Raw genomic sequence first — 21,059 nt, forward strand, 5'->3', positions numbered from 1 at the left:
AGTCAAAAATGGGTGCTCCCATCTTCTGCAACACGGTGGTCAGCTTGGCGAGAACGTCCTTCGTAATCTCCGCTCTGAGGGTTGCTACTTCATCTCGCAGCGCCGTTCGGGATTGAGTAGCAACACACTCTTTGCCGAATGCCTTCTGTAACCCCACGCGGACGCCTTTTTTTCCGACTACCAGCCCACTGTGGTCTTTCCCTAAGACCATATGCAATGCATCAACATTGCCTCTTGGGGTGAACTCCCCCGTAGCTTCTTTTTCCTTCCAGCCCATCTGTTCAAATAAAAAGTGACATATATAGCAATTAGTATAAGTACATCAAAGCCAAAGAATACAAAACAAATTCAAGAATATACTTAATAATTTCAAAACTCACCACAGCATCAGCAACCTTCTTTGTTCCCGGATCATTAATGGTAAATTTACCAATTGCATCTCGGGAATGAAGCCCGCAATACCAATCACGCACCCGATCTTCAGCAGGAGTATTCACGGATGCGGAGGTAGTCGTAGATGAGGGCGTTGATGAACTTTGATTGGGGTATAAACCCGCATCCACCCACTCTTTTCGGACCTCATCGTACGTTTTCTGGCCTAAGCGATGGTAAAACTTCCTTTTGCTTGCAGAATCAGAAGCTTTACCACGCTTTTCCTAATTAATCAATAGAAATTGAATGTCATGTATTAGTTTAATGACTGAATCAAAGAAGTAAATTCAAATTGGTAAACTATAATATAATATGAAATACTTACAACTTCTATAGGAGTTGTTCTTTTGGCAACAAAGGCCTCCCAATCCCTCTTCGATATGTGACCCCATATTTCGTAGGGCATCTTCGAAGGTGATTGCTCTCCACCTTCGTTTCCCGTTTTGACCTTTTTGGTCGTACGGGCACGCCTCTTCGTAATCCAGCCAGTTACTAGCTTGGATTTGAAATCTCTGAATCTTTCAGCAACAGCTGAAAGAAACACATTCTTCTTGTCCTCATCGCTCTCGATGTGGAAAAGATTCTACAAAAAAAATTATATTTATTACTGTCAATCAAATTAATTTTAAAATGAAACTAAATAAGTAAAAATAGTAAAGTTGCTTACCACAGTATCATTCCATAAAGAGTTCTTCAAACCCTCTGGAACCTCGTTCCATGCGTGCAATATGGAAAGCTTGCGAATACATAGACCCACTTGTTTTCCATATTGCCTACGCCATTTTCCGCAGGGTTGACCCAATGCATTGTATTCCAAATGCATGGGTTCTGTGACTTTGAGGTTTTTCGTAGGACCTCGCCCTTTTCTTTTCTTACTGGTAGTGGGAGCATCCATTGGTGGGGCGTCTTCAGTCTCAAAATCATTGTCAATCGGTGGAGCATCTTCAGCCATACGCTCGTATCTCACAATTTAGTCCTCTTCGCTGTCATAACTACGATGCTCATTATCCGAGGTCTCAATCTCGGGGACAATTTCGTCTCTGAATAGATGCATTGTATATCAGTACCTAAAAGAGTATGAATAGAAATATATTAGAACATAAGCTAAGTAATATTAAGAATATGACTATGATTTACAATTCTAATACGTTCAACACAATAATATATAACAAATAGTGTTATGTGCAAAGTTTCATGCAAAACAAACCAAGTGCCAAAAAACTTTAAAAAGCTTTAAATTCATACCTTGTGAATCACTTAATTCAAATGTATTCCTTCCGTGTGATCTACACGCATATAACCAACATCTACATCATCTTGATCCACTGATTTTGGATTGATAAAGGGAGGGGAGTCTTCAAAAGCTTCAAATTCTTCCTCATCCTCAACATCACCTACACCAAGGATGCTTCTTTTTCCCGGTACAACAATAGACCATTTTTTATCAGACGGGTCTACAATGTAGAATACTTGCTTGGCTTGTGTGGCTAGTATGAATGGCTCCTCACTATCACGCAAACGAGCTAAGTTTACAAGAGTGAATCCACAAGGGTCGTCATTTTTTATGCATCGTCGATTATTATCTACCCACTTACATTTGAAAAGACCAATATTGAAAGTAGAGTAGTCAAGCTCCCATATTTCATGTACCCGCTCGTAGTATACCAATTTAGCATCAACCGGTGCTTGATCCTTCGCACTTGCGTAAAATATAGATGACGCCAAAATAGAAACCCCACTATTCTGTATATACGATGACTTCTTGTCTTGACCCTCAGTCCAAAATGTGAAGCCATTGACATCGTAACCCTCAAATTTGTTGACATCATCACGAGGACCAAAAGCTAACCACTTAACAATTTCGGATACACCCTTGAGTTCTTCGCATCGATTATGAAACCAATTAATAAACGTCTTGTTATGCAATCGCATCAATGCCCTATTCCCTTTAGAAGGATGTTTTGCGCGCAATATATCAAAATACTCACTCAAAAAAGGATGAACTTCCGGAATATGATGCAACACATACAAGTGTGCTTGAAGAAGGCTTTCTCGAGGAGGTGTGACCGATTTGGAGCCAATTGTTCCTTTTCCCTCAAGCCTTCCTTCATGTCTAGAGGTGGGAAGTCCAATAGGCTTTGCCATGGCCAAATACTCGGCTATAAAGTTACTAATCTTATCGCTCACAGTGCCTTGAATCATACTCCCCTCGGATTGTGCTGGATTCCTCACCTTGTTTTGTAAAACACCCATGTGTCTTTCAAAAGGATAACACCACCTTAAAAAAACTGGACCCAAAAGCTTGATCTCACGAATGAGATGGACAATAAGATGAACCATTATGTCAAAGAAAGAAGGTGGAAAATACATCTCAAACTTGCATAAAGTTACAATCACGTCGAGTTGAAGTGGATCAAGTTTAAAGGGATCAAGAACTTTACTACAAATTGTGTTGAAGAACGAACATAGCTCGGTAATAGCATATCTCACATGTTTTGGCAGTATTCCACGAATTGCAATTGGTAAGAACACTTGCATCATTACATGGCAATCGTGAGATTTCATGCTTCCCAACTTCAGCTCACCATTTAGGCTCACAAATCTCTTCATGTTGGATGAGTACCCAGACGGAACCTTAATTCCATACAAACACTCACAAAATGTCCGCTTCTCTGCTTTAGACAATGTGTAGCATGCTGGAGGCAAATAAACTTTGTCATTACTCATCTTCTTCTTACTGCCACCAACTTCATCAGCTCTATTTCTTTTCTTACTCACCTTAACATGTGCCCACAACTCTGGACGAAGACACCCTTACAATCAAACCAATCTCGCACGACACTAACATCCTTTGTCTTACCCGGAATGTTCATGAGAGTCTCGAGTATGGCATCGCATACATTTTTCTCTATATTGAGTACTATGTTGAGAACTAAGATTGCCGAATGGGTTCATTCCATCCGTACACAGTCCGAGCCTTAAATTACGAACCTCATCCCCAAAATTCTTATGCAACCTATCAATACTCTTCCACTCCGGAGAATCAGATGGATGTGTGAGCAAGTGACCTTTCTTCACCCTATCTGCATGCCACCTCAAATTTAATGCATCTTTCTTTATAGAAAACAAGCGCTTGAATCTAGGTATTATTGGAAGATACCACAATACCTTAGCCGGGGGCCCTTTAGCATCCCGAGCCCCTTTACGCTTGTAGCGCGATAACCCACACCTAGGACACTCTTCTAAGTTGTCGTTTTCATTCCGATACAACACACAATCATTTGGACATGCATGAATCTTCTGGTACTCTAAGCCGAAAGGACACATGAGCTTTTTGGCATAATATGTCGACTTTGGAAGTTCATTTCCCTCAGGAAGCATCTCACCTAACGCTTCTAATAACATTGTGAAACTAGCGTCACTCCAATTGAACTTTGACTTAATGTTGAAAATTGTCAACACTGCTGTTAGTTTGGTGAACTTTGTACATCCAGGATACAAAGGCTTTTGAGAAGCCTCTGTCAACAAGTCAAAAACACGAGGACGTTTTCCTAACTCATCCTCGACTCCCTCCATCATCTCATCAATACGATCCACATCCTCATCGACATTCTCTTCATCTGTCTCATACCCATCAACATGATCTACTACATCCTCATTGACATCGGCCACATTATTGACGTCCTCAACAACACTTTTCTCTATGTAAACTCCATCCTTACCATGCCAAACCCAAACATGATATTGAGGCCTAAACCCACGTCGAAGTATGTGATCCCTAAGGATATCAACACTATCTACCTTTGATACATTGCCACAACTGACACATGGGCAATAAAAACCAACTCCCCCTGTCCTAACTTGATGTTCAATCGCAATACTACAAAATTCTGATTCGCCATCAATAAATTCCGACGATTCAATGCTTCCATACATCCAAGAACGATCGTTTGTCATCCTAATTAGTGTGATTAATTGATTCAAAACAAAATTAATACACAACTTTTAAACATATATACTTATTTCTAACAACATATTTAACCCTAAAAAAATATACTCTTATTATACCAAATCTATTTAACCCTAAATATACATACTTCATATACATACCAAGTCCAATAATCTCTTCCTTATTGTCAAACTATTCACTTAAATAAAATAATGATTTTCGTGAGACTCTCCTAATCCATTCAAGAAACAATAATTATTCAATACATCACCATTTAATTCCTCCTTGGCCATCAAATTAACAAGCATAAACTATTAAACTAAACAAAAAGACTACTACCAATTAACTCATAAACTATTAAATTAAACTAAACCAATATTTTTCCTATTACTAATATTCAAAAAGACTACTGCCACATCCAAGAATACTAAACTAAACAAAACCAAGTCATTTTGAGATGTGGTATTAGATAGTGATGGATAATTGTAAACAAAATAATTTTTTGTGACCAAAGTTTCATCACCAAGGGGATAACATTGTACATTTCATGAAATTGAAACCACATATCATCCCCATTACCAACATAAAATACCAACAACAAAACAGGCCATTGAATTAATATGCCCTCGAAATGATTGAACATGAGCACTTTAGAAGAGAAACCACATCAAAATAACATATACTGATATACTCATACATCAAGGAACTCCAAGTAACTAAATGTTTGCATAAATGAACACAGTAAAAATTCAGATTTGTGATACTAGCATACAAGCTAAAGCAAGACCCAAACGGTTGCCATAATTTTCGAGTTTTTTCATGAATATCTTGCAAAACTTAAATGCTTAACAAATTAAAAGGAGAAAAAAATACCTTAATGTCGTGGGTTTTAAAGATGAACAAGACCCAATTATTAAATTTCGTGGGTTTATGAACAAAGAAGATGAAGAATTTTGAAGAAACTGTTAACACACAGCGTTTTTCGAGTTTGCAGATGAAGATGAAGAACTTTGAAGAAGAAGGTTGTTACGTTTGTGAAGATGAAGAAGAGCAACGAAGCAGATGAAGAGGAAGATGAAGATGAAGCGTTTTTTCAATGGGCTTGAGAGAACGAAGCAAAGTGTATAGTGTACGTTGTAGAAGAGTTTTGTGAAAAAAGAAATGGCGGGTTTATATGCTACTGTAATGCTATATGTGTAAATTTTATTTTCCAACAGTTATTTGCTGCGGTCCAATGAAATAACTGCAGCAATTAATGCTCCTACTTGCTGAAACGGTTATGCTGAAACGGTTTTTGCTGCGGGCACCCATGATAACCGCATCAATTAAGCAATTGAGTAAGGGTTATTTGCTGCGGTCCCTTGAAAAACCGCTGCAATTAATGTTGTTTTGGAGTATTTGCTGCGGTCACTCTATAAAACTGCAGCAATTAATTATTTTTTTTTTAAATTCTTTTTCTTACTTATTGCTGCGTACATATAAAAATCGCAGCAAATGATTAGCAGCAAATACGTTTTTTTACACTAGTGAAACCCTTTAGTATCCGTCCCTCATCATCAATATAAACACTTTCCCTCACGTCACACCATCTCACTTCATCACTCTAACTTTACCAACAATCAAACCGTCAATCTCCCTCATTCAATCTCATTCCTTCATCTTCAATCCAGAAATCCACCATGAAAATCCCAAAAACCGTCTCAAACAGGAAGCAGAGCAAAAAAACACCCAAAACCACTCAACCAAAACCTTTAAAGGTAGTCCATCCTTCACCACAAAACGTTGTTGCTCCATCTCTCTCAAAAGAACACTCAGGTACACCAAGTGCATCTACAATGCATGTCAGAAACAAACAAGCCAATGACACTCAACCAGAAAAATCATTATCCAGATCAGCAAAGAGAACCAAGCAAAGGGATCCCAATAGCGCTGAGGAAATCTCAAAGGAAATGTCAGTGGGATTCGGTCTTGACAAGTACTGGTATGAATCCACACCTTTCCCTCAACTTCATGCTATCTTACAAAATCAATATTGGGAAACTCTAATGATTGATTACTGCTGTAACCCTATTTACCCAAATTTAATGCGGAAATTTATTTTAAATTTTTCTATTGACAATGGAGTATGTTCGAGTGTTGTTAAGGAGATTAAATAGAATTTTACAGTTTAATGTTGGGCGAATGGTTTGGAGTGCCAGCTGTAGGTTTTGATACATATCATGTTGGGTCTAAAATTGTATTTTTTGGCATAAATGAGAAGACTGTTCTGAAGTTTGGTCTAAAATGGTTTGGGTCTAAAATCACAAACTGGTTTACAATATAGCCCGTCGATTTATCCTGCCACGCAACTCTAAGCGTAGTGAGGTAAATCTACGTGATGTTACTTTGATTTACTGTTTGGCTAATCACATAAAAATTAATTTTCCTTCTTTGATGATTTCACATTTGAGTGATTGTATTGAGAAGAAATATTTGGTTGGCTATGGAGGATTGTTAAAGTGGATATATAAGAAGTTTGGTGTTCCTCTCGATGGTCTGCATTTTCCCATGAGTCCCAACAATAAAATAGGTGCAAAATGTCTGAATAATTTGCATTTAAAATTAAATGACAATGGGATTCTTGAGGATGCCAATGAGCAGGTTAATGTTGTTGATTTCGATAAGGAAGAGGAAGCACAGAAAAATGAGGAGGGAAGGGAAGAAAAGGAAGAGGAGGAACTGGAGAAAAAGGATCATGAGCCTGTTCCCTCTGCCACCATTGAAAGGGCATAAGCTTGTTTAACAAGGGAACAGGGGGAAGTAGCAAGTAAGGGGGAAGCTGAAGAACAAGGTGAAGATGTGGAGGATGATAATGATGATAGTGATGAGGAGGTTCAATTGTCGGCTCAGAAGAAGCCTGTAACACCAAGGAAAAGTCAAAGGCTAACTTCTAAGGGAAAACGTCCGGTTGTGAATTTGGATGATGACTCTACCTCACACACCACTCTTGAACCTACTTCTGATGCACCTCTCTCACCAAAGTCAGCCATAACACCATCTCATCAAATTCCATCACCACCACCATCACCTATACCATTTACACCACCACTAGTAACCACACACACTTCACCCGGCCAAGGCTTTGCTAATACTTGTTTTGTTCCTACAGCTCCACTAGACTCTGTCCTCTTGAAGCGAAACTATCTACAGTCTCAGTTCTTTGCTTTTCAGGATGAAATTCGTGTCTCACTGGCATCAATTACTGATCAACTTACCCAGATGGAAGCCCGTCTTGTTGCAAAGCTTGATACAGTAGAGGTGCAGACCGAGTATGTTGATGAAGAAGAGACTGCACCCTGATCCCTCCTCCTACTACAATTTTATATTTTGATTGGCTCGACCATCTGTTTATCCAACTTTCAAACAATATTTCTCTTATAATTTTATGTACCAGCTGGGGTACAAACTATGTAATTTTATTTTGTTGAACATACTACTATCCTTTATGCTGAATAGGTTTGTGATGTTTTAAACTCTGCATATCTTGACTGCATTTCTTGGTATTTGCTTTTAATTACTGCCTCTTGTTTCTCTCTTTGACTATATCTGCATGATTAGTGTTGTGGTTTGATTATCCCATTTCATTTTGAATGATGTCAAAAGGGGGAATATTGGCACAAACTTAAAGGTATGCTTGATTTATAACTCAGTTCAATACTCTTATTTTTTTTACCTAGGATATTGAGTATGCTCATGTATGCTCATATATGCTATATTCTCTGATAATGTTCTGAATATCATATATGCTCTGATGAATTTGTTCTGAATTAGTTATATGCTCTAATGTATATGTTCTGAATTAATTAAGGTAATATGCTCTGATTAAGCTATTTTGATTAAGCTCTGATCATTCAAATCAGTTAATTAAATAGGTTAATTGAAACTCTAGTTATTATGGTTGTTATTTGAAAAATGAAAAGCTTGCTCTGATATTATTCTAAATATTCTGGACATGTTGAGCCCTATTTGAATGAATAATACATGTTTTGAATATCTGCTCTAGTACTCAGTGTTATCATTACTTATGCTTTGATTACTTATGTTCTGGTACTCAGTATTAATACGATAATGTTCTAATTATGCTTAGATTAAGTATGTTTGTAAGCTATGTTATTTTAGATTTATTTAAAGCCTTAAGCAATTAACTACTTCCAATGCTTTTATTATGCTTATGATATTTTAAATAATTCTAATTGTTAGAGTAATCTGTTTTTAAAATATGCTTGGTAAATTATATTGTTACGAGTTGATTTACTAAGTTATGTAGAGTGGCTTTAATCTCTGGCATACTCTATGATATTGGTTTTACTCTATTTTGTTTAAGTTTGTTTATAAGTTTGTCATCATCAAAAAGGGGGAATTTGTTGACTCTCTTAGGTTTTGATGATAACTGCACTTTATATATAAACAAATGTATTTTTAGAGATTGTGAACAGGTCAATATCCGGTCATGACTAAGATCGTTGATAATACCTATGACTTGGTCTATGAACATGTACTCGTCAAAGGAATCCAAAAGAAGTTAGAAAAGGTATATCGCTTAGGATGTCAAATGAAGACGGGAGATCTACCGTTCCCAAGTTTGATGATTTAACAAAACTGGAAAATGGAAACAGTGCATTGTTCCCAGACTGGAGTCTGAAGAGAATACGTCTGCTGGAAATTCTAATTATTATGTTTTCTGATTTTTTAGTTGATCTATTAGTTAAAATTAATTTGTTGCATTATGTAATTATTAAGTTAATTGGCAAAATATTTTATAACTACCTAACATGTGATTTTCTAAATCCGTTTTGAAAGGCTTGGACCTAAATTTAGTGAGTAACTATTATTAGTAAAGGGGAACCGTGTAACCAACCTACCTATTATTAGGTTAAAGGAACCGTAGCTATTGTTAATAAAAGGAACCGTAGCTATTGTTAGTAAAAGTAACCGTTGCTAATATTAGTAAAGGGGAACCATAACTAATCTACCTATTTTTAGTTAAAGAGAACCGTGGCTTTTGCTTAAACACTTAAGCTTCCACTTATTTCTCCCTTATGTATTGAAGAGGTACAAGAAATAACCGTGTGTTTGACCTTGTGTTTCAAGATCCATTTTATTAGGGATAAGGGAATAATGGGAAGTTACTTTCTATTTTTAGCTAAACTAAAGTCTATAAATAGAGGACTTGTTTGTTCCTCAAAACAAGCCGTGTATGAGCCATTAAGATCATACGTTATTTTTGGGAAAATTAACAAGAAATATTTTGTTCAAAAATTGCCAATCAAATTATAATATTTTCTTGTGCAACTCTTTGATTTTATCTTTAGAGAATTTTATCCTTATAAAAGGGTAAGGGTCTTTGAGTGATTTGTTGTAACTAGACTTGGGTGAGTCTAGGGGAAAATTAAAAAGCTTCTAGTGAAGCTAGAGAAGAGAATAGCTTTGAGTGAAGCAGGTGAAAAGAGAAGTTGGCCTAGTTGGAGAAGCTTCGAGTGAAGCGAGTTGTTTTATGTAATTGTAACGAATTGCCTAAAACATAGTAGAGTGTTTTGAAATCCCGAGGGGTCGTGGTTTTTCCTTCTATTTAGGCCTAGAAGGTTTCCGCGTAAAATTGTGTTGTCTCTTTCATTATTTCGCTCTAAGTTTAAGTTTTTATTTATTTTATCTAATTCCGCAAAAACAAGGCCAAAATACTTAAACTTATTAAAACAACAATTCACCACCTCTCTTGTTGTCATTCCCATCTCTAACACAGTCTACACTAACTAAATAAAGTCCAATTAATTTTTAAACAATAACGTATACAAGAATGATTAAGTGTACCCAACAAAATTAATATTACTTAAATTTAGAAATAAGAACTAGTTTACATAAATACTCAATAATAAAGTTGCACAAGTTAGAGACCAATTTCAAATCTCATAAAAAAATATGCCAAGATATTAATACATGTTACCACTAATAAATTTATGCTAAGTTAAACATGACAAAGTAGGGAGAATAAAAGAAATTCATTAAGTTAATAACTTAAATACAAAACAAAAGAATTGAAAATGTTTTTCAATCTCTCTTTTGTCCACTTAATCTTATATATGAGTATATTACAATATATTTGTTGAATGAAAGAGCCACTATTATAGACGTGGAAATAAGAAAAAGACAAAAATATACAACTCAATTCTAACAAAACTTCTCTTCTTTGATTATCCAAGTAGCAAAATTTTATGGTGGAGAATTAAACACATGAACTCTAGAACTAAGGGAAGCTTCCATCACTTAGCAAAAGAAGTTTTGTTGAAAATTTCTTCTTCATATTTATTAAAACTAATCATGTTGAGTTGTATTGTCATTACTATAGCCGATTTCAACTAATCATATTAAAGTTTCAACCTGATTTAGCTTTTTCACCAAACAAAAAAGTTACAGAACATTTTGAGTAGATGTTTGTAGCCTCAACTAACGCCTGAATCAATGTATGTATGAGTAAGATATGCCCATTTTAAAGCAGAAATATCAAGTAGTTCGCGAATTACGTGACTTTCGATTCGCTCTAATTTTCTGATATTGTCCAACTTTATTGTTAATCAAAAATCCTACAAAATATTAATAAAATTATATAAGTGTAGATATCAACTCATAAATTAAATATATACTAAATATTATATATTATTTGATAAATATATCAAAATCTTACATAAAGAGGATTAAAAATAGAAAAAATTACCCATAATAATCCCAACTTTTAAATCACTTAACCAAGAATATTGTTGCTTAATTGTTAACTTGTAATTGTAGGTTAAATCTTTTAAAAATAAAGGAAAAATACATTAAAAAACTAAAAGTTAAAAATAAAATAAAAAATATATATCACTTCTTTTAAATAAAATAAAAATATATATTAAATGAAAAACTGATCCCTCCCCTTTCCCTTTCCTCTTTCCCTTTCCCTTTCCAAATGTTGCGACTCACCCCTCCATCAATGTCATCCACTACCCCTCTCCACCCCTATCGCCACCCTCCCCTCCCCCATCCCATGACCACCATTAAAACCCACCCGAATTGGGAGGTGAGTATGGCAATAACTTCACAGTGAACCAAATAACTCATCACATGCTCTCTCTATATATCTCTCCCTACATATTTCTCCCTTTCCTTATCTTGTTCTTTTTAACTTGTTTTACTACAATACTAGTCTGTAGATGTATTTAGTGTAGACCGAATTGGTTCTTGCAATTTCAATTTCAATTTCACTCAGAAGGCAACCAAAGGACGTCTGGGATCTTTATTATAAATCCTAAGCCGACTAATCTTGAATCTTTAGGGGAAGTGGTGGCATTAGGGGAGGAGTAAGGGGTTTTATTTTTATCTTTTTACTTCTAAATTAAAGGTATTATTTTTGTTTTTGCAACTTGACCTGTACTACTAGTAACTGGCAACTTTGGTTTACCCTAAGCAAAGACTCCTCATAGTAGGGATTATTCATGGTTATTGTAGGAAAATGAGGAAAAAATTAGATTATTATTAGTAATTTTTCCTTAAAAATAATAGAACTTTTAGAAGGGAACAACTCGAAGGTTCATTGTGACTTCCATGATTGTCATGGCCACTAAATGGAGCAGTGCTGGTCCTTGAGGAACAATACTAAAGATCTTATTATAAGGTGTACTTCCAACAATACAAACAATGGGAGGAGTCCCAAAAGAAACAAGAAGTTGGAAACTCCAAAAGACCTGGGGAGACATTTAGAGAATATAACAACCCAAAACTAACCAGTTGATTAACCAAGAGTAACTTAAACTAACGCGGAAGCTTGATAATATAATCAATTACTCAACTGACTATATTATCCGCTAAACATCAATCAAGATTTAAATATAGAGTTTTCAACCTTTGAAAGATGTAACGAAAATCGCATTATAAGAATCATTTAAAACGATTTAAAATATATAAATTTCTGCAAAACATCCGGTAGAGTTCCATTTATAAATCGGATAAATCAAAAAATTTTCTTTTGACTTAAAATCACCCTATAAGTTTAAAACCATCATTTCAAAATAACAACCAGCCAATGGCACAGGCGCCAAACATTTCAAAATCACATCACCTCGTAGGGCGAAATCTTTTCTCCAATGATCCAAAATAAATATTAAGATATAAACAAAAGATTTGCTTTACTTACATTCTTTTATATGACTGGATGTGACTACTTTATTGATTACTAATATTTATACTTTCAGCTGCCACATAGTCATCAATTTCAATTTTATCAAAATCTGTCTCCCACCAAGACATGTTCAAAAAACAAAACCGCATAGTCATTTTATATTGACTATACATATGTAGGTAGGATTCATTAATCATATCCTGCAAAACATTTGCTTTTGCAAACACAACACTATATAAAACAATTATAAAACCTTTTCTTTTTATTCTTTATTTTCTGTTTTTACAAATCAAATATTTTTCCACTTTCTTTGCCAATACATTTCCTTTCAAAGTCTAGATATCATCAATCTATGGATAAAACTTTCTAATCTATTTTCCTTACTAAAACTTTTCCTTTCCAAGTCTTTAAATCATAAATCTATGAAATGGAACAAACTTTCTTTTCCATCGAGCTAGCTAGGCCCTCCGAATAACTATTAGACAAAGATCCCTAGTGTGCACACCCCATAAACAGCCAAACCGTAGCAAAAGATCTAAGTCTGAGGTGCTGATCAACATACCCCCAATTATTATGTAGTGTTGAGATAATCCCGATGAGGTTCTAATTCCTTAGGAAACCATAGAGGCTATCCCAACTATATCAAAACATTAAGCTATCTATATCTTTTGTGTAACTATTCTATAATTTCAAGGTTTAAAAAGACAAATTTTAATATTAGGAAGAACATCTCCTTGTATTCAAACCATTCCCAGCTAAAGTGAAATACATACTTTTGTAATCCATTTCATAGTTATTAAAGATTTGCGTTAGAAATTCAAAATTTTCAATAACAGCAGGACAACAAGCTCAGTCAATACAGTTTCTAAATGAAATTTAAATCTTTAATATAAACATATATGTGCCAAATAATAACTTACAATAGATTTAACTTAACAAGCTAATGAGCTTTGCTTAACTTTGGTTTTGTGAAACAACAACATTTTATTTAAACTTTAATACAATTAATTATCTATTTACTTGAACAACCAATTCTCCTGTATTTTAAGCATCACCTTTTCTTAGGTCTTGATTTAATGTTCTTCTAATTTTACTTATATTTAACATGTAATCAATAATATTTATATGCATACTCGTAAATAAAATGATACCTATGAATGATGTAAGCATAACCTTTAATTAATTTAGTCACTTGATATATAATTTATAATCATGTTAATAATTTAATGATATTAAACTCAACTTAATTAATTTATAAGTAATATGTCATAAGGTACATAACCTCTTTACAAGTATTCATAAATAATTAGTACCCAATATTAACTTAGATAATTCTAACTACATGTACTTCACATTACAACTAATCTCATAGCTAAATTCATGTACGTATATCCATGTAACCGCTCCGAATTATGAAGGCGAACACTAATTGGAATTTAGTATTAATTAAGCAGAAGCTCACTTTTACCAACACAATTAAGGAGGTTACTTAAAGGTTAAACCAATGTCCAAGTAAAATACTTGAACCAAAACCAAAGCAATATAACGGAAGTCTTAGCTGTCCAAAATAAAGGAAAATTACAACCAAATCGAAATAATTCTAAAGTTCGAACTACATCTTTAAAATAGTCCAAATCTAAACAACTGTACTAATAGTCTCTCAGATACAATAAAGAGATCTAAACAAAAGGGAGTCAAACTCCAACTCAAATTTATCCTTTGCTCGAATATCAATTCTCCGTCGAGGTGCCATGGAGGTTCACTCTAAAAACAAAAACCATTGGAAAACAAACAAATATAGTATCAGCAAATGGTTGACTATAACACACTATTGTCCGTCAAAAAAGTTGTTAAAACATTTTGGTTTGAGTAAATTCAATTTGAAAGATGCTTTTTCATTTGATAAATCATATGATCATTCAAACTCAATTCAATGGTTTCATAATAATTCCAAGTTCTCGTTTTTCATCATAAATCATAAGATCTCAATGGATCCCAATCAACTTCAAACTCAAATTATAAGTTTGCATGGGTACTCTGTGAGTCATCCGGGGACTCGGTTGGTAGTCGGTCTACCGTCCGCGACATGTTCGTCAAGTGTAATCATGCACACAACATTTGCTGTGGCATATGTACCCACCATTTAGGCTAAAACATTTTTGTATATAATATATATCTTGTAATTTCAATAGCATTTGAAAAGTCAAAAATATTAACTTTTTTCATGTGATAAACATTTTTTATTTGCAACATAGCAAAACATACTTTATTTGACACATAGCAAAATCAAATCATAATCTTTCCCACATGGGTAAAACATGCTTAGCATAATCACATCATCAAACGTAACCTTTATATTATATTGGGGCATCATTAGCACGTATGGAAATGCATCGTAACAAAAGTGATTAAAACTCAATATGATTTTTCAAGGAAACCACTAAAATGTTTTGTTTTAATCCTTCTTAAAGTAAATATAACTTAAAAGAGTTTTGAAACTTATTCAAAACAATCTAGAATATAGTTCATAAGTCTATAAAATCATTACGACAGAAGATTTCATAAAACACTATTTTCTTAAATACGAGATAGTTTTGCCAGTAATAAAATCGATAATTGATTTACAAAATACATATTAATTATCCAATAAGGCCCAAATTAATCAAGTCATTATAATACCTTATTTAAAAGGAATTTAAGGTTTTTCCATCAGATTATAATTGGTTATGGCAATTTATAACGATTTTACGATTATTTTCGACAATTTAGTCATTTACCGTTATTTAAATAATGTCTTAAATCCGTAAAATTATAAACCATATAAGTTAAAATTATTTTTATACTATTAGTCAGTAGATTATTGACACAATTATAACTTTTTGATATAGGTCTATTTTTACTCAAATTAAATTACCAATATTATGCCTTTTAATAAATAAATAATTTCTATTAATTCGATAAATTAGGAAATAATTAATAATTAGCTTTCAAAATTATACAACAAGTTCTAGAAATAATATAACACTTCTATTAGCCCATTTAAACTTATAAAAGTTATGTATGATATTTTATTATTTTTTATAGGCATTTTATCGATAAATAAAATAAAAGCGGATTAAAATTATTTAAGTCCGAATAAAATAATATAAAAATTCTATAATATTCCAGAAACTATATTAAGGGATATAAAATTTTAAATAACCATTAAAAATCACTTGGAGTACTTTAGTAATTAATGTCATTATTTTACCGATAAAATAAATAGAATTTATTTAAGTCCAAATATGGTCACGAAAATCCATTTAACTTTTTTTAACATGCATTTATTATCTATATAAGTGTCTCGAAAATGTTTCATGTCCAAAAGACTTCATTTAGTATTTATTTGATATTTTAACTTTTTTAACTTACTGATTGTTAATAACCGAGTAAAAATTATTAAGGTTCTTAAATGTCCATGAAATGGTCCCAAAATTTTACCATAGTTATTACTGTCAATATAAGTATGTGATAAAAATTTCAGGTCTACAAGTCCTTATTTGGTAATTATTTTAGGCAAAATGTTAAAAAACTACCTAACATAAACCCAAATTTGCAAATAACTACCTTAACTAAAAAATTTTGCAAAAAACTACCTTACATAATACATTATTTTGCAAAAGAGTACCTTGTAACGGAATTAGGCCTTTGACCGCTAATTTTGACGTTGACCAGCACGTGCCAGTCACGTGTCACCTTCATTAACCTAAATCTCCTTTCTCCCAAATTCGCAGCCATTCTTCCAGCTCGTAATTCCTGAAGCTTTCACCTTCTCAATTCGCTCCCATCCAGCTCGTAAGATACAGTTCATTGGAATTTCTAAGCAAATCCGGTATGTACTACTAATTAATTATGGTTTTGTACTTCTTTGTTGCATCTTAGTTATAATTTTAAATTTTTTCGTTTTTAGATTTGCTTCCTCCTGCAGCGTTTTTTGTATTTGAATTTGTTGTTTCATATCTTTTAATTTATAATTTGATTGTTGTTGTATCTGAATACTATATTAGGGTTCTTAAAATTAGCTATATCAATCCGTAAAAATTAGCTAAGATGAAGAAATTGACAATCCGTAAAAAAGCCATTGATTCGAAAAAGAAGCAGTGTGAGTTGTCAACTGAGGTGGGTAATGTAAGGGTAGATGATGTCTTGATTGAAAGTTCTGAGCTGTTTTTAGCAAATGTAGATGGTAATGCTGATGAGGTTGAGGATAGTAGTAGTGATGATGATTATACATGTGTTAATGAAGATGAATATGAGAATGATTCTGATTTGTTTGCGGAAAATGTAGTTTATGGTCTTGATGATGTGTTTATAGACGATGAGGAAGTTAGGTTGATATTAGATAAGGAGGTTGATGAGCAAAACAACACAGACATGTACTTTAATGATGATGAACCGCAGTCTGATGATTATGATTTGAGTGCCTTGATTGATGATGAGGAAGGTATATGCAGCTATCCTACATTCAACCCTGAGATTGATTTCAAGGGTAAGATTAATTTGTCTTTAGGGCTTAAGTTTCCTTCGACATATGTGTTTAGAAAAGCACTAAGGTACCATGCTATTGAATGTGGTTACAATAATTATTACCTGCATAATGGTACAAATAGGATCAGTGTGTATTGCTACAACAGATGTGATTACATGAAATTGAAAGGTAGAATTGTGAACTGTGTTTGTGGGAAGGAGAAGAAGTGTTATTTTAAGGTTCATGCCGTGAAATTGAAAGATGAGGAGACAGTTCAAATAAGGAGTTATTTTCCAAACCACACATGTGGTCACCAACACCAAAATAAGAAAGTCACTGCTTTGTATTTAGCTGAGAAATACATAGATGATTGGAGGGACAATCCAACCTGGGAATTAAAGGCATTTAAGAAACGGGTTAATAGAGAGTTAGGTTGTGAAGTGAAGTATTCTAAGTGTTACATGGCTAAAAGAATTGCAATGAAAATGCTATATGGTGATGCTAGTGAAGAGTATAGCAGGGTTTGGGATTATGCGGAAGCAATAAGGACGTTTAATCCAGGAAGCACAGCAATCGTTAAATGCATTGGAATAGACACACCCCCACCTTTGTTCCAAAGGATGTATATATGCTTGACAGCGTGTAAGGAGGGGTTTGTAGCTGGCTGTAGGCCTATTATAGGTGTTGATGGGGCACATCTGAAGGGAAAATTCCCTGGGGTTTTGTTGACTGCTGTTGGTAAAGATGGGAACAATAATATCTTTCCCATTGCATGGGCTGTGGTTGAAACTGAAAATGTAGAAACATGGATATGGTTTCTAAATCTTCTGGTGGAAGACCTTAGATTGGTAACTGCATCGAGTAGTTGGGTTGAAGCAGAAGGTGAAGCTTTCACCTTCATGAGCGATAGGCAAAAGGTAATTTCTTGTTAATACATTTCTTGTTTCAAATGTAACTAATGAATTTACCCTAAAAAAACTTGTGTAAAATTCAGGGTTTGGTCGAAGCTTTGAACTCAGTGGTTCCTGAATGCGAAATTAAGTTCTGCTGTAGGCATATATGGGCGAACTTCAAGATCAAGTTCCCTGGAGAGTTGTTCAAACAACACTTTTGGAGTGCAGCCAGAGCCTACAACAAGGTATGGAATCATTTATGTTTATAGAATCTTTTAGATACATAAATGAATTTAATGTCAAACTAATTAGTAACAATTTTCGTTACAGAATCATTTTGATAGAGAAATGAATGTAATAAAGAATATTTCTATTGACGCATATGCATATCTAGCTGCTATTCCTGCAAAACATTGGTCTAGGCATGCTTTTTGTAGTAGGAGTAAGTCTGGGATGTTATTGAACAATATTTGTGAGGCATTCAACAATGTGTTAGTAGAAGCAAGGGCGAAGCCTATAATTTCCCTAATGGAGTGGATTAGGAGATATGTAATGCAACGAAGCGCAGCCAAAAGGGAAGGGTTGAGTAACTTTCAAGGTGAGTTGATGCCAGCTATCACTAAAATTATTGAAAAAAATGCAAAAGAAATATATGGTTTAAGGGTAATCCCAGTGGATGTTTATGAGTTTGAGGTGGATGATATTGAAGACTGTTACGTTGTAAACTTGGCCAATAGAACTTGCCATTGTGGAAGTTGGCAGCTTATAGGAATTCCTTGCAAACATGCCGTTGCTTGTATTGTGCTTAGAAAATTAGATGCCAAAGACTTTGTCCACGAGGCATATCTCATAGAAACGTATCGAAAAACGTATAGTCCAAAGTTTTATGGTATGCCAGGACACAAAATGTGGCCAACAACCACTTTAGCCAAACCACTTCCTCCACCATATAGAAAGATGCCTGGAAGGCCTAACAAGAGGAAAAGAAAGAAGGAAGTTGGTGAAGGTAAAGGAGGAAAGAAGGCTATTACAGAATTCAAGCAAAGGAGATGTGGTAATTGCGGTGAAGTTGGTCACTACAAAAAGGGCTGCAAAAATCAACCTAAACCACCACCACCAACAAAGACCAAGTCAAAAGGTGGAAGGCCTAAAATGGGATCTTCTTCTACTCAACAATCTACAACCAATGATGTGCCTAGCTCCAGTGGTCAACAACAAACGCAAAACGCTGCATCTACTTCATGTATAATGGATCAAAATAGTCAAATATAGACTTGTACTATGTTGAATTATGTCTGGGATGTACCCTGTAATGTTGAGCTTAATTAAATGTTTTTTAGCAAATGAAGTATGTATACTCAGAATGTACTGTTGCTCTAATATTGCTGTACCCAGTTGAACTTAATGTAATGTTCCTTGCAATCAGTAATTGAATTATTTGCACTATCTTGAATCAGTAGGCATATATGTGTGAATCAGTAATGTTGCTGTACCCTGTACCCTGAAGTGCTTTGAATCAGTTCACATTTTGAAGATGAGTATACAGAGTATCAGTGAAGCTGAGTATCAAAGTGTGCTTTGAATCAGTACTTTTTGTGCTTTGAATCAGTATGCAGAAGATGAGTATGCAGAAAATATGTGCAGCAATGTGTAATTGAACTGATTGTTTAAGTTGATTGAATAGTAATTGAATAGTAATTGAACTGATCATGTGGATTTAAGTTGATTTCTGTTGCAGCAACTGTGTGTTTGAAGTTGAACTGATCTTGTGGTGCAAATGTGTTTGAATTGTGTTTGAGGATGATTTTGAACTGATCATCAAACACATCACCAACAGAACTGATCATTTTAGTATGCAACAATGTTGATGTTGATGTTAAACATTAAAGTATGTAGCAATGTTCAATAATTGAAGAGAGCCATGTTTAGTATTCAATGTTCAACAGATCATCAACCACATCAGTTCATCAATTCACCAGCAAACACACAGCAAATTTTGGCAAATCAATTCACACACAGCACCACAGCAATGTTCAACAACTCAGTACATCATTCATTCATTCATTCATACACAACACCACAGCACCACAACAAACATACACAGCACCACATCAAACAAAGGAAGCACAGAACAATACCTGCAAAGAAAATTAAATGGAAAAAATAAAAAGATCATTCATTCAATCAGAATCATCATGTTACAATATCCAAATCAATCTTACAATAATGCTTAACTAGGTGCTAAACATCAGTTAGCACCCTTGATTAATACAAGAAATACCAACAGAAAACAAAACAAAAACCCTAAAAAAAAGCTTTTGATATGATTTCCAAGCTCCCTCTGATTCAACCATTTCTTCTTCAACATTTTAATTTCTGAAAGAGCTTGTTCATTTTCGTGTTCCAAGCAACATATCCTTGATGTCAAGATCTTGATTTCGGTTGCCAATTGACGCTTTTCCTCCACAAGCTTGTTAGTGAGTTTTCTTTGCCAAACAACCATTTCAGGTTCATCAACCCATTTAAACTTTTTGCAACCCCTCGATTTTGTATCAGGATTATAAAAAACGCAAGTATTAAACCTTCTTCCAGGATTTTCCTTGGTCCATGAAACCCTCCTTGCAAAGGGAACTCCACACGCACAATTTTCAATGGAAGAGTTTTCGCTTGAAGAAGAAGCAGACATAACTGATTAATTGGAAGAAAACGATGATCTTTGAGAGAATTAGGGTTTATCGCAAATGGGAGAAAAGAGGAATGAATGGAAGATGAAGCAGGATTGAATGCTGGGAAGTGAAAAGAAGGAGACTTAGGTTAATGAAGGTGACACGTGACTGGCACGTGCTGGTCAACGTCAAAATTAGCGGTCAAAGGCCTAATTCCGTTACAAGGTACTCTTTTGCAAAATAATGTATTATGTAAGGTAGTTTTTTGCAAAATTTTTTAGTTAAGGTAGTTATTTGCAAAGTTGGGTTTATGTTAGGTAGTTTTTTAACATTTTGCCATTATTTTATATTATTTCACAATCTACCGATAAACAATTAAACAATTACTCAAAAATCATGAAAATTCCAAACTAATTATATTCTG

General features: G+C 34.2%; 1 protein-coding gene across 1 annotated transcript; it reads left to right on the forward strand.

Moving 5' to 3' along the window:
- The first annotated feature begins 17,537 nt into the window (after positions 1–17,537).
- LOC130798918 (uncharacterized) lies at positions 17,538–19,425 on the forward strand. The gene is made up of 3 exons (XM_057662014.1): positions 17,538–17,993; positions 18,071–18,214; positions 18,300–19,425. The coding sequence occupies exons 1-3, from the start codon at positions 17,538–17,540 to the stop codon at positions 19,239–19,241; spliced, it is 1,542 nt and encodes a 513-aa protein (XP_057517997.1). The 3' UTR covers positions 19,242–19,425.
- Positions 19,426–21,059: the final 1,634 nt, after the last annotated feature.

The sequence above is a fragment of the Amaranthus tricolor genome, chromosome 13 (assembly GCF_026212465.1).
Source record: "Amaranthus tricolor cultivar Red isolate AtriRed21 chromosome 13, ASM2621246v1, whole genome shotgun sequence".
In the NCBI taxonomy this organism is placed as follows: Eukaryota; Viridiplantae; Streptophyta; class Magnoliopsida; order Caryophyllales; family Amaranthaceae; genus Amaranthus; species Amaranthus tricolor.